This window comes from Clarias gariepinus, chromosome 21 (genome assembly GCF_024256425.1).
Source record: "Clarias gariepinus isolate MV-2021 ecotype Netherlands chromosome 21, CGAR_prim_01v2, whole genome shotgun sequence".
NCBI lineage: Eukaryota > Metazoa > Chordata > Actinopteri > Siluriformes > Clariidae > Clarias > Clarias gariepinus.
The window spans coordinates 22342085-22355932 of NC_071120.1; the positions used below are offsets into that span (position 1 = coordinate 22342085).

At 36.2% G+C, this 13848-nt stretch overlaps 1 protein-coding gene across 1 annotated transcript in view; it reads left to right on the forward strand.

The window, feature by feature from the left end:
- Positions 1-13352, forward strand: part of nsmfb (NMDA receptor synaptonuclear signaling and neuronal migration factor b) — a 59806-nt gene extending 46454 nt beyond the window's left edge. The window contains exons 14-17 of the mRNA XM_053481407.1: positions 361-463; positions 7259-7334; positions 8476-9365; positions 10955-13352. Of these exons, the coding sequence (XP_053337382.1) occupies positions 361-463; positions 7259-7334; positions 8476-8573 (277 nt within the window). The 3' untranslated portion in view covers positions 8574-9365; positions 10955-13352. The remainder of the gene's footprint in view (positions 1-360; positions 464-7258; positions 7335-8475; positions 9366-10954) is intronic.
- The last annotated feature ends 496 nt before the right edge of the window (positions 13353-13848 follow it).

The window sequence follows — 13848 nt, forward strand, 5'->3', positions numbered from 1 at the left end:
TTGCTGTTGGGTTTAGATCTGGAGATGATCCAGGCCATGGATAGGTTTAATACATGGCATTTGCTGTCTTAATACTTAATATGATATAATGAGAAGTTCTACAGAAGAACGTGCACCTTGAAGCAAAAGAGAGTCCTAACGAATTTTATATATGTTATGTTATGTAGAAACTTTATAGAAAATTTTAGAAAGGGCTCGGTAAGCTATATGTTACTTAAACTTCTTGTTGCGTTTTATTGCACTTTTTACACTAACAGTATGAGACCAACAACAGTCCTATATTTTACCAATTGTAAGATAAACCACTTTCAGGTATTTAAATCATGTTGCCTAATTTTGTATCTATCTCCTTGTGTTCAGGTTTTGGAAGAAACTTGCTCGGCTTATGAGTTTGCTGAATCCTGAGCCCAATCTCATTCATATTATGGGCTGTTATGTGTTGGGCAATCCTAATGGAGAGAAGGTACAGCATGCATTATTCATCAGATAACAAATCTCGAAAAGGCTGCACTGTTCAGGTTTTACTGGACTTTAAGTATATGGTTTAAGTAAAGTCTGTGTGAGCAAATTATGCCCGTAGACTGGGACTGTTATGTAAGCCATAGTCAGGTAAAGGTGGGGGAATGTGAAAGATGTACAGTAGGTAAGATGCTGACACACCGTGACTGACAAAGTCACGCTGTCACCACTGACATGCCCACCTCTGCAGATCACAATCTTGCTCTATAAGTGTAAGTGCATCTCTGTCTTACATTTCATATATATTAAGGACTGCATATTTAACTGCAATAATATACAGTATATCTGCAGCAACTTACAAATGTAGGTCCTCATTAAGTAAAATCACATGCTTATTGATAATTGGACATGCAATATTATTATCATATAAAAAATGCAAGTAAAATTAATTTAGTATAAAGTTTTCGCAGGGTTTTATTGTAGCAAGGCATAATTATTTCATCTGAATTGTCTAGATTTCTTTAGGCAGGATTCTAGCATTTACATTATTATATTAATGCTGTTTAAAGTTAACAGCATGTCTATAATAAAATCATATGAATGATGAATGTGTGTGTGTGTGTGTGTGTGTGTGTGTGTGTGTGTGTGTGTGTGTTTTCTTTTTAGTTTTTCTGTGTGTTACTGAATTTTTATTCATGGTTTTTATTTTTTAATGTATGCTGTTTTACAATTAAATAGTATCATAGGCTTTATTGTATATTGTACTGTATATTGTATAATATTGTGTTGCAAGCATAGAATCATTCTCACCGATGCTAACTTGACAAATAATAAAAACACTAAAATTGCATGAATTGATAGAAAAAAATAGATTAGAGGATTAAATCATTTTTGATAGTATTCTCATCTCTGTAAAGCATTGGGAAAGGTGGGTCCTCTTAAACCACCACCCTACCGGTTTGGCCTTTAAAGACCTTATAAACCACAAAAACCAGTATGTGTGTGTGTGTGTGTGTGTGTTTTCTTTTTAGTTTTTCTGTGTGTTACTGAATTTTTATTCATGGTTTTTATTTTTTAATGTATGCTATTTTACAATTAAATAGTATCATAGGCTTTATTGTATATTGTACTGTATATTGTATAATATTGTGTTGCAAGCATAGAATCATTCTCACCGATGCTAACTTGACAAATAATAAAAACACTAAAATTGCATGAATTGATAGAAAAAAATAGATTAGAGGATTAAATCATTTTTGATAGTATTCTCATCTCTGTAAAGCATTGGGAAAGGTGGGTCCCCTTAAACCACCACCCTACCGGTTTGGCCTTTAAAGACCTTATAAACCACAAAAACCAGTATGTGTGTGTGTGTGTGTGTGTGTTTTCTTTTTAGTTTTTCTGTGTGTTACTGAATTTTTATTCATGGTTTTTATTTTTTAATGTATGCTATTTTACAATTAAATAGTATCATAGGCTTTATTGTATATTGTACTGTATATTGTATAATATTGTGTTGCGAGCATAGAATGTTCTCACTGATGCTAACATGACAAATAATAAAAACACTAAAATAGAATGAAATGATAAAAAATATAGATTAGAGGATTAAATCATTTCTCCCTCCTTTAAGAATAAAATAATGTACAGTACAAAACTTTGTACAGAACTATGATGTCTAATACAGTGTCTTTGTATTGGCTATAAGCTTTCATATTTTTTCTTATTTTATTTTGATAAACATTTCTACTGTTTTTAATAAATGCATGATACTTTGGTACAAATTCCACCCACATATTCTACATTATTGTGCATATCTAGATTCATATTTAGTACTGTAGATATAACTAAGATGTTTCTTCTTATTTGCTTAATGTATTATTTTACATTTGGTGAGCCCCTGGGTAAAATAGTCTAAATACATATGCAAAAGTCTTAAAACCACTATTCATTCCTTCATATTGTGCTTCCAAAGAAATATTTCTGATAAGGTTTTGTCTCTCATGTTCAGTCCAGTCCCTGTACCTGACCAGTTTTAGATGAATGTTTTATGTTTGCTAAGCCACACAGTGATCTATGAATTATTCAAGTATAAAATGCCATCTAATTTAAGGCATGGAGCAGTAAGAAACAGGTGCAGATAATGACAGATGATTAGTATACTGGTGATGCTGAATGCTGAGTGATGAAACAGATGAGAGGGGAAAAGAGGTTGCTGCTGAGGTTGTTCAATAAACAACCTATTTTTTTATTTTGTCTTTAGACACTTTGCAACTTGTCAAAAACTTTTGATCCCATTTATTAAATTGAAGCTGCATACTTGAAAGTAATATGAAGAAAGTCAGGTTGGCTTAAGACGTTCGCAAAGTACTGTGTATTAAAGTGGGTTAACAAAATCAGGCTGTACAAAATAGTACAGGACATTCAGTAGAAAGTGTAAGACTTACAAAGTAGTAACTTATGCATCATTTTTAGGCTGGCAGAATTCCCAGTTTCTTTTGCAGCACCTTTTGTACTTTTTCTAATTATGAAAAGAGCTTTTGGGGAAAACAAGACAAAATTGGCTCAGCAATAGCCAATGAAGCAATTAGGCTTAGCCAATGCGTTCTATCAATTATTTCAGAGTGATGCACTACTTGGTGCATACCATCTTTTCAATGAATATGTCAAGGATAGTAAACAGAAAGCCTGTAACACTGTCAAAGTATTTGGACTAGACAATGTATCGGGTATCTCCTTCTACTGTACGAGGAATTTTGTGGTGTGAAACTGACTGTCACTGATAACAATCTTTGTACCATTCTTTATATTTTTGGAAACCATTCATGAAGCTGTTACACTTTCCTCCCCAAAAGTGCAAAATAGTCTTTTATGACATTTGCCAAAAGCTGTTATCTAATACGGATGCCAAAATTGAAAATTTATATTGATGCCTCTAAGAGATGGGACCTATACCTCTGCCACTCAAATTTTCTTTCTCCATATGATAGCTATGTTTGAACATCAGACTGTAGTGTTTTACTGTAGTCCTGTATACACAGATACACACACCATGCAAAAAGAAACACACTTTCACATTTTTTTACTATCATGTACTTGTGCACTAACATTCCTCCTGAAAGCTTTACATGGGTAACGAACCATGGCAATTTCTTCTTTTTTTCGCAACTTATAGAGATTTTCTGCCCCATTGCTTTCACCTGTACTAACTCAGCTTTTCAGTAATGGAGGGGGGCAGCTGGAAACTTTAGTCATCCTTCTAAAAATACCACCCCTACTTCATCTACACGTCAGCAGCACTTCAGAGGTCCGTGCCACACTGCGCTTGATGCAACATATTGTTCTCTAGAGGAAACAGTAGATGCTTATGGTGTATAAGATCAGTGTATTCTTAGAATGCAGTCTCGGGCATTTTCGAGCTACGAGCATGTAAGCATTTATATTGTAATATATTATATTATTATTATAAGAGAGCATTAATAAGTTTTTAGGTGGAGAATTGTACATTATCTCTCTTTGTACAGAGCACATTGATCAGAACAGCAGTCTGAGTTCAGAGTGTGTACTGTATACTTAGAGAACCATGTTACTTTTGTACTTATTGCTGGTACTTGATAAATGAGAATGGTTATAAAAATCCACCAAGAACCTGAAACAAGATCCAGATACAGAGGTCTGAATAAGTGACTTTTTTCTGGGAAGTAATAACAGTAATCCTGTCTATTAATGTTCCATCAACTAATTAATGAATAGGTCTAAAGCTAAAAATAAGACTCTTTTAAATGGAGTCATTTTGTTTTTTAGTGTCACTAGTGCCATGGACAGATGAGAAGCAACTATTATTATTGCATGGAGAATAATGTCTGGAACTTGAGACAGAAGGGTTGCAGACTCGTTTTTTAAATAAACATTGTGCAAGCACACACGCAAAAACAAAACTAGATCACCACTACAGGGACTTTGGTGCTGGGCGCAGGGACAAAAACAGATACTCAACAAATGCTAGACAAAGTTATGATAAGAAAAACCGGACAGAGGTACAGTGGTGTAGTCTGTAGAGCAGGATATGGATAAAGACTCAGGTGAATGTGGTTAGTTACAGGTGGTGGCTATAGTAGAGCACCCTCAGGGCGCTAACCTTGTTTAAGGTGCAGTTCCTGAACGTCTGAAAAGACAGTCATCAGAAAACAGAGGGCTGATCCCTAAGGAACCACAGAGGATAATGTTCTTTAGAAATCAGGGGACGAGGTGCGAAGTTTTTTTGTGCTGCAGGTAGAGAGAGGAAAGTTCTTTAGTTGGACAACATAAAGTGGAGAGCAGGGAGGTGGTGCACTGTCCTTAACTAGAAGAAAGGCAACATTCTGATAAGCAGAGCACTCTTGTCTGTCGGATTTACATTTAGGCATTTGGCAGACGCTCTTATCCAGAGTGACTTACATTTTTATCTCATTATACATCTGAGCAGTTGAGGGTTAAGGGCCTTGCTCAAGGGCCCAACAGTGGCAACTTGGTGGTTGTGGGGTTTGAACCTGGGATCTTTCAAACCATAGTCCAATGCCTTAACCACTGAGCTATCCCTGGACTTGGTGACACAGTTGTGCCAGTGGTGGGTCAGAAGACAAGATGATACGTTCAGCAAAATCAGATGATGCAGTGATATCAGAAGCAGGTGGGCTGACATTCTCAGTGGCATTTCAGGTGAAGCAGCACTGTCAGTGCCATTTCAAGTAAATGGGTTGATGTTCAAAGTGATGCCCTGAGAAAAAAATAGTGTCCCCAAAATAAAAGGGTGGCTGGGTGAAGACCTCATCACAAGAAGCAGGGGCTGAAGTGACTGGACTCAAGAGGTCTACTTCTCACTCTCTGGTCAGATATTTAGATGTTAAGATGATGTCACCCTCATCCACTGAGTTGGGTGCACCCAGTAAGGCCACCGAATTGGACTGCGGTAGTGAATCTGTCCCCTCCAGCCTATTGGATGGACTTTGCTAGTACTATCCTCTGGGATGATCGGTAGTGTCATTGATGTTCAGGAACATGTCTCTGCCCAACACTGCAAAGCCGATCACGCATCCCAAAATAGCAGTAGTGTGCGTAAGAAAACATAGACAAGTGCTTTCCTTTTTAATAAATGCAAACTTCTCAAGCTTCCATCTTTTCAAAGACATTTTCATTGTCAGTTTAAATCCATTGAGTCAGTTTGCTAAACCTAAATGAAAAAAAAAAAAAAACTAACTGTTTTAACGTAACTGACAGTCCTGTAACTTGTCTTAGGTCTAATCAACTGCCAATAATTTTTTTCTAATGCATGGGACTGTGATCTGTTAATAGAGGATCTGCTGTTGTTTTTTTGTATCCCAGTTGATGTTGCTTAAGACAATTTTTTGTTGTTAAGATTGTGAAAAGATTTTTTCACATATCCCAATTAGGGAACTTTGGTTAGAGCACAAGGTCAACCAGGATACAGTGCGTCTGGTGCAGATAGGGTTAAGGGACTTGCTCAAGGGGCTCAACAGACCCCTAACCGTTTGAGGCACCACTGCCCAATGATTTCTTGATTTAAACTCATCTTCCCTTAAACAGGGTGTTTGTTAAGTGTGGCTTTGGCTCAAGTGATAAGAGAATAGATGTAATGGTAGACACGGCATCCTAAGCCCCTACAATCCTTTTCCCAGGCTGCACTTGAGTGCATCATACTTGCCATCATGAGTCTCCATGTGTGAAAACCGATCATATGGGACAACCAAATGTGTAATGAACTTGGCGGCTCATAACTCACTCGACTGCTTGTGTGATTATCGTTGACTTTTTCTCATCTTATGATGAATTAATCAATTTTACATCACCTTCAAAGAAAGAGAAATGACGCAATATAACATTGATAAAAATGGGTGTTGTACCATGGAGAAAAGCAATGCTTATAGCTTATGGACTAGCTCTGGATCTAATTATGTAGGGTATATAATGCATTTAGGTTATCTTTTATTAAGTCTTCAAGAAATAACATAACACAATTAAGATCTTTACATAACTTCATACTGTTTAGAACTTAAAGAAACTGTCCATAGTGGTTATTATGTGTTGATGGCACTGAAACACAGTTATTAAAAGTTTTCTGTTGATTTTGAATAATGAATATACACTGATCAGCCATAACATTATTACCAATTAACATTAACACATTCATTCATTATTATGATATTTGATATTGATATTGCTATTTCAGCATAAATTATGCTTATGTTGCAGATGACACATGCGAAAAGGAATCAGAATTAGGTTTATTGTCGAGTAGGTTTTCACTTACAAGGAATTTGGTGCAAAGAAATGTTAGAAAGCATGCATTAAAACGGCGAAAAAAGGGAAAAGTACTGCAGAAATATATATTTTTTAAATTAGGAATAAAAACAACTGAGTAAGAGCTCTGTTTGTGACATGAGTTTTGATATACAGTGTAACGTGATCCAAAGAGAATGGATTCTCGCAGAGGTTACATCAGAGTCCCTTCCAACAAAGGTCAATCATAAGCCTTACTAAAACCGACAGCTTAGAACTCTACTGTTCCTTGTAATTTCACTCCTTCTGCTCCGTGACACACAACCGCCTCCACTTCCCTCAGGCGCCCAACAACTCTGATAACCATCACGTTCTTCTGTAGGTTTCATCTGATACTGTCTAGAAAATACTTCAACTGTTTAGACATAACGTAAACTTAGTTGTATGATTAGTGATTTTGTTTCTTTTATCAAGCATTTTTAAATTGATTTGCTGTTTAGTTTTCTTTGCTGTTTTTTTTCAGCTGGTGCAGAACCTCAAGAGACTGATGAGACCGTATGCTGTGGACTTTAAAAGTCCTCTGGAACTCTCAGCACAAGGTGAGTACACACACACACACACACTCTTACACACTCTCTCAGTCTTGCAGACTTGGATTTACTGTCTCATATATATTTATATACAGAGTCAGACAAAAAAATATATACACACTTCAGGAAAAGAAAAAACTTGTATAAATATTTTAATACAAAATTTATTGCTATATGTTATATATTAATATATAAATGATAATATTAAGATATTAATATTCTTTTATTATTGTGTATACATATTTTGGCTAAATATGACACTTTATGCAAATGCATATACTTCAATCTCCATTCCAGTTCATCCCAAATGTACTCAATAATGTTGGCGTTACAAGGGCTCGGTGTGCGGGCCAGTCAAGTTCTTCCACACAAAACTCAATAAACCATGTCCTAATAGTCCTTGCTTTGTGCACTGGTGCACAGTCATATTGGAATAGAAAAAGGCCTTCACCAAACTGTTGCCACGAAGTTGGAAGCATACTGTAGCATTGTCTAGGATGTCTTGATATCCTAAAGCATTAAGATTGCCCTTCACTGGGGATAAAGGGCCTTATTCAAACACCTGAATTCAATAATTAACAAGTTTGGCCAAATACTTTTGCCCATATAGTGTATACAGTATATTAAAAATCCAGTACTCAGTAGGTCATGTGTCCTGCTGAAGGTTTCCAGTATCTCAACTCGGTCATGGTGTGGGTCAGGAAATGACTCTCATCCATCACACATTGGCAAATAAACAGAAAGACAAGCAGGCAGGATCACACATGAGTGATACATGCGTTCTCAGCATGGATGCATGCACAAATCTGACTTGCTTTAACTCGTGGTTATTTTTTCCGGCTATTGATTGGTTGTTAATTACATTCCATTTAAGCTCCCAATACGTCCCCCTACAGACTTGCTCTCGTTATTGGACCCAGGAGAGTTCTCTCCTGCTGTTCCTCCATCTAACCCTCCTCCTTTTCCTCAGTTGCTTTGTCTCTGTTTTATTTATCTCCTCTGGATTCATGCACAGCTGGATCAGATGTCTGGCTGCTGCTGATAATTGGCTGTGTTTTGAAAACAACATACAAACCGACTATGTATCATTTTCCTTTCTTTCATTCTTCAACCTCAGCAAGTGAAATCCTTCTTTCTTCTGCTGCTTTAGGGAAGGAGATGATCGAGATGTACTTTGACTTTCGTCTGTTTCGACTATGGAAGAGCCGGCAGCACTCCAAACTCCTCGACTACGACGACCTTTTGTGACGACTCGTCCTTTCTCTTTAGAGTGCCCGAGAGAGGCACGTAGCTCCATTTAGGGCCCTACCGTGGCTGTTCCTCACTAGAGCCTCAGTGTGAATGCTCTGAGCTGGAGGAAGATGGTGAGACGGCATGAAGACGGCTGTTTGAGTAGGTCGCTCTGACATGCGGATGATGGCAGGAGATTCGGCCATTGCTATAAGGTGCCATTTGTCCACCCAGACCTTTTGACCTCTCACCTACGAATGAGAGATGTAATGGATAATGGTGATGAATGATAGGTTCATATAGAACTTAATGATGTGTTTTAATTGAAATTGATTTTCTGTTTTTTAGAGGACGTCCTTTGAGAGGAAGCTAACATAGCCGCAATTGTTTTTGAGTAGCTGTGTAGCTGTGGTTTAACGAACCCCTCTGGGACCATTTTTGGTCTTTGTGATACAGTCTTCTTTTAGAAAGTACTTACATGTTCTTTATCAGGTAGAGATGGTAAAATGAACACATATATTTTACTAATCTCACAGGAATCCACATAGTACTGTAGTTGAGAACTTATAGTAGGATGTCTACATAGTACTGTAGTTGAGAAATCCAGTATTCCTATCTTATTCAGAGCATTGATATTTTTTGACACATGGCCTGTTTTTTTTTTTTTCTTCTTCTTTTTTTCTGGAGGAGAACTCAGGTTTTATAAAGTAACCTCCCTGACCTTCTTCTGCACTCCAAAAGAAAACAGGCCAGGAGACAGCAATGATTCAGAATTAATCACAGAAGTCATGGGAGTTGTGGAAATAAAAGGTCAGACAAAATATAATGTAGAGTTTCTTTTGAGTGTGTGTACTGTATGTGTGTGTTAGATTTCTCTAGAGTTAGGACTTGGGTTTTCTTATTAAAATATGTTCAGGTATCTAACAGGAATGCTTGGGTGAACTTGATGGCTGTTATAAATTTGCCAAGCAGATGCCAGATATATGAGCATTGTCTATGTCAGATGTAGGTATGTACCAAAAATACTGTCGTTTAATATTATGTCACAATATGTAGTTATGATATTTCTAGTGACATCATGGTCCCACATTAGCAAATTCAAAATGAATCAGATTACTTAAACGATATATTATGACTTCTTACAAATTTACAGTAATATAAAAGTCTTGGGTCCCCCCTTATATATTTAATCCAGCTATTAAATAGTATATTTAGGCTCTTTTTAGCCTGACACAGTAAAACATTTCCTCCCATTTCTTTAATTTAATCCATCTTATTGAATTTAATTTAACATAAGGATAAGTTTAAATAAATATTTAAATTTATTAATATTTTAATTAAGGGGTGGCTCAAGCTTTATTTCTGAGGTCAAGCTTAATTAAATCATATTCCTCTAGAATGCATATTGTGACAAAATTACTCATTATTTATTGAATTTTATTATTATTTGTTTCATTTAGTTTATTTTGATCAAAAATTACAATTGAATTAATTGGTGTCTAAGACACTTGATAAGTGTTTAATAAGATTCTATTAAACTCACCATGAGAACGTTATTGTGCTAATTTATGATGGTTTTAAAATATTAAGGGTTTGATGTTAAAATGCTGCTCAATATAATATTGTTATATAGTATCTAATAACATGATAAGAATTTGGTCATTTGGTAATTTTGGGACATACAGTACCTTGATGGATATTAATATTAGGTTGATGTTTTGTGATTATTGAGGTGTACTGATGAAATTGACTGTTGAGTGGATTCGCTCCGATATTTTCGTAAAACCTCTCATATACACTATGTACTGTACATGTCTACATTCCTGTCTGCTCAGATGTGTATTAACAATTTGTAAAGTAGATCACCGGCTCTGTAAAGTCAAAGTGAAGAAGCTGATCTAAAGCTTGTTTATAATATAAGGATGATAACGCGTGTAATTCTTTGCAATACTTCTTTAATAATCATAAGCATTACCAAACAAATGCTACTGTGATATATTTTGGATGACAAATCTGCTTTTTTTTCCTTTTAATTATAGCTGGAAAATTGTAGGTTTGTTTTACTGTATGTCATCACCTCACTGTTTGCTTTTGTACAGTATGTACACAAGGCACTATCATAGATAAAACATGAGAGCGTGTACAGTTATAGGAAACTAATCAATGACTTGGTGCAGTCCGTCACCCTGAAGTTGATTGTTTTCTAGTAATAGCATGTTTTTTTTTATGTGTTTTATTCTTCTCATATCACATCAATTCACCATCGTTGTATGTTTTATCTGTTAAAATTTACATTTAATGTTGTGGAACCTAAATAGTAATAATAAGAGGTGATAATAGAACTAGATTTTATTTGCTAGCTCATTCATGTATAGAATTTCTTTTTTACATTTTTTCAGCACTGTGCTGTTTTGTTTTCCTCCTACTATCCAATTGCATTCCTGATTCCATGTCCATAAAGCGCCAAGGATATGTAGGTCAACAAGAACAATAGCACTGACCTTAATCAGCTTGTTGGAGGCCTGGGATCGGAGCCAGTCAGAAAACCATAAGGACTCAGCAAGAGACGTAGAACCATCTGGGTGTTGGGCACGGATCTTTTAGACAGGACACGATGTGACTGTGACTTACACACATGCCTCATCTAAATCTGGAGCGTGGTATTATGATGAATTTGTGAGATTTAGCGGATTGTGTAATGCTGGACATTTTTCTGCGTCATGATTTACATACGTCACCTCCACCTGACTGGACTCGGAGCTCAGAGGAGGATTTTATACCTGCATGTCTTTCACTGGACGTCTTCGAATTCATATCTTTCGTAGCAATAGACATTGTGACATTAACTGTAGAACAATCTGTATGTGTAATGTTTTCATGTGTATCTCAGACTATTGTTTTATCAACCGCCGGGTTCGCAATAGAGTGTGTGAGAAATGTTTAGGATCAGACTCAGGACAAAAAATGCTTAGAACAAATAACAGATATTATCTGTAATTATAGATGAATTGTATTAATTGATGTAATGTTACACGAGGGACACTATTTATGGGACAGAGAAGTCCTTCGGTGATTGTGAGATTTAACTTTAGAAGGTATCAGAAACTAACTTTATTTATCATAGTGGTACAGAGTAGTGTTCATACAGTAGATACAGAACACCTGCATAAGCCTTTCATGCCGAGTTGACAGAAATGATTACGGTTCATTTCCTTTTTAGATGTTTTAAAAATTGACGACTAATATTGAAGTCATAACAGTTATGTCAAGTCACTTTGATCTGTTTTTAGGATAGACTTATTCTTAATCTTAAGGACAATTCGTAGTTCCTGGTTCTGGGATGTCCTAGTCACATAATGATGTTATGACGTCAAACAGCACTTTGGGGCGTTCAAGCCAAACCAGGACTTGTGATAAATTCTTTTGTTAATGACGACGTATAAGTGAGAAATGTCTATAGAAGAATTTGGAAAACGATTACAGAAGACTTCAAACAAAAAAAAAGTTTTTACTCTCATAACTGTGTTCTGTTATTCCATGCAATCAAAAGTCCCGGTTTGACTCGAACTCCCCAGATTACTTTCCTGTCATCATGGTCTTGCCAATAAGTATTCATTAGGATCATATGAATAGTAAAATTTATCTCACTTTACATAGTCAACAATAAAAAACACACATATGTCAGTGTGTTATGAAATTGTCATAGTATACTGTACAGTACATCACTTTTATTTAAAAGCTTAACCAAAAGTAATGCTTTCATAGAGGTTAGCCGTGTTACCAAGCAGGATTTTATGTCAATCTTATTAATGAACCAAGTGCCTAGTACAGGAAACAGTGGAGTGTTAAATTTGTCACCTAACCAGCGTTTGCAAGTAATGTCTCATCATTGTTATGTGACTGTGACATGACAGCCAGACTTGATACAAAGGCGGAGATACGTTCTGTACTAGGTGTTCGATAGTAGAACTGGAAATGGTTTCAGACAGTAATGAAAAACAGTAGCCAAAACATAAACTTATGTTACATGGTAAAAAACCTTCTCTATGACTGTTTAAATAGTCCTTGACTGTCTGCAAAGGCTTATTAAGGTTTCATGTATTTTCATGTATACTACTCACTTTACAAACTAAAGTGTTACTTATCTAATTAAAGTTTAATACCAAGAACGAGGGGTCTGGCGAAATGGGGTGAAATTTCGCCAGACAGCAAAATGTTCACGCAAATGTTCAAGGTCAGAACAGAAATCATACCGAGGTCCTTTTGACCGTCTGATTGTGCCTCGGAAAAGTGGGCTGTAATGAGTCATTTCAAATCATTTTTCACTGGCGCCTCGAATAATCGAAACGCAAATGAAACCTTTTTGCAGCGGGCACGAAGACGGAGTTCTTTTCGGGTGGCCCATTTGCCATATCGTTCTCTTTTAAACGACTCCGGGGATGATGATTGGATTAAATCACGACTGATTGACAGCGTTATGAATAGACTGCATGATGTCAGCTCACAGAAAAGAAAAGGGAGGAGTCGAATGGACTTGAACCTTGGTCCAGGTTTGAACTCTGGTAATTTTGATACATTCGAGAACAATGAGCTAACTCATGGTTTCTATCTTTATTAGTCCTATATATATATATTTATTTATTTCAGAAATTGTATGAAACTCTACAGATTTCCTGTAACGCTGTACTTACACAGTTGAAGTGTATGGTTTTAACTTTGTCCTGTAGCAGTACAGCACTGAGCATTAAAGATGTTTCTAAAAATGGATTTTCCAGTAAAAATCTAGGTTTAAGTCTATATCTGTCTTGTTTCTGTTCTTTGACTGTACTGTATATATATATAAAAAAAATACACACAAACCTCTTTAGGACTAGGATAATAAATGTGAGAGTGAGCATGTCACTACAACATACTGTCATGGGTGCGGAACCTATTTTAGGAGCTCTTAGCTAGTAAATTAGTTTTAATGCCAATACCAGGTCAGTGGAGAAAGTTCAATCAAAACTCACACTGATAATAAAATTGAAGAACAGGAAAGTGAGAGGGGGGTCGTTCAAGTCAAACCGGGACTTCTTGTGAAAATGGCGTAAAACCGATTAACTTTTACATGGGATGGGATATAAAGTCTGGCCGAAATAACTTATGGTAATTGTACTATAGTAGCACTACTGTGGGATAGCCCGAACAGTCTAGCCTTTGCTGCAGATCCCATGCAGATTATTGAGCCTTGGACACTCATGTCACTAGTTCACCGATTAATTGTCCTTCACTGGACTTCTTTTAGTAGGTACTA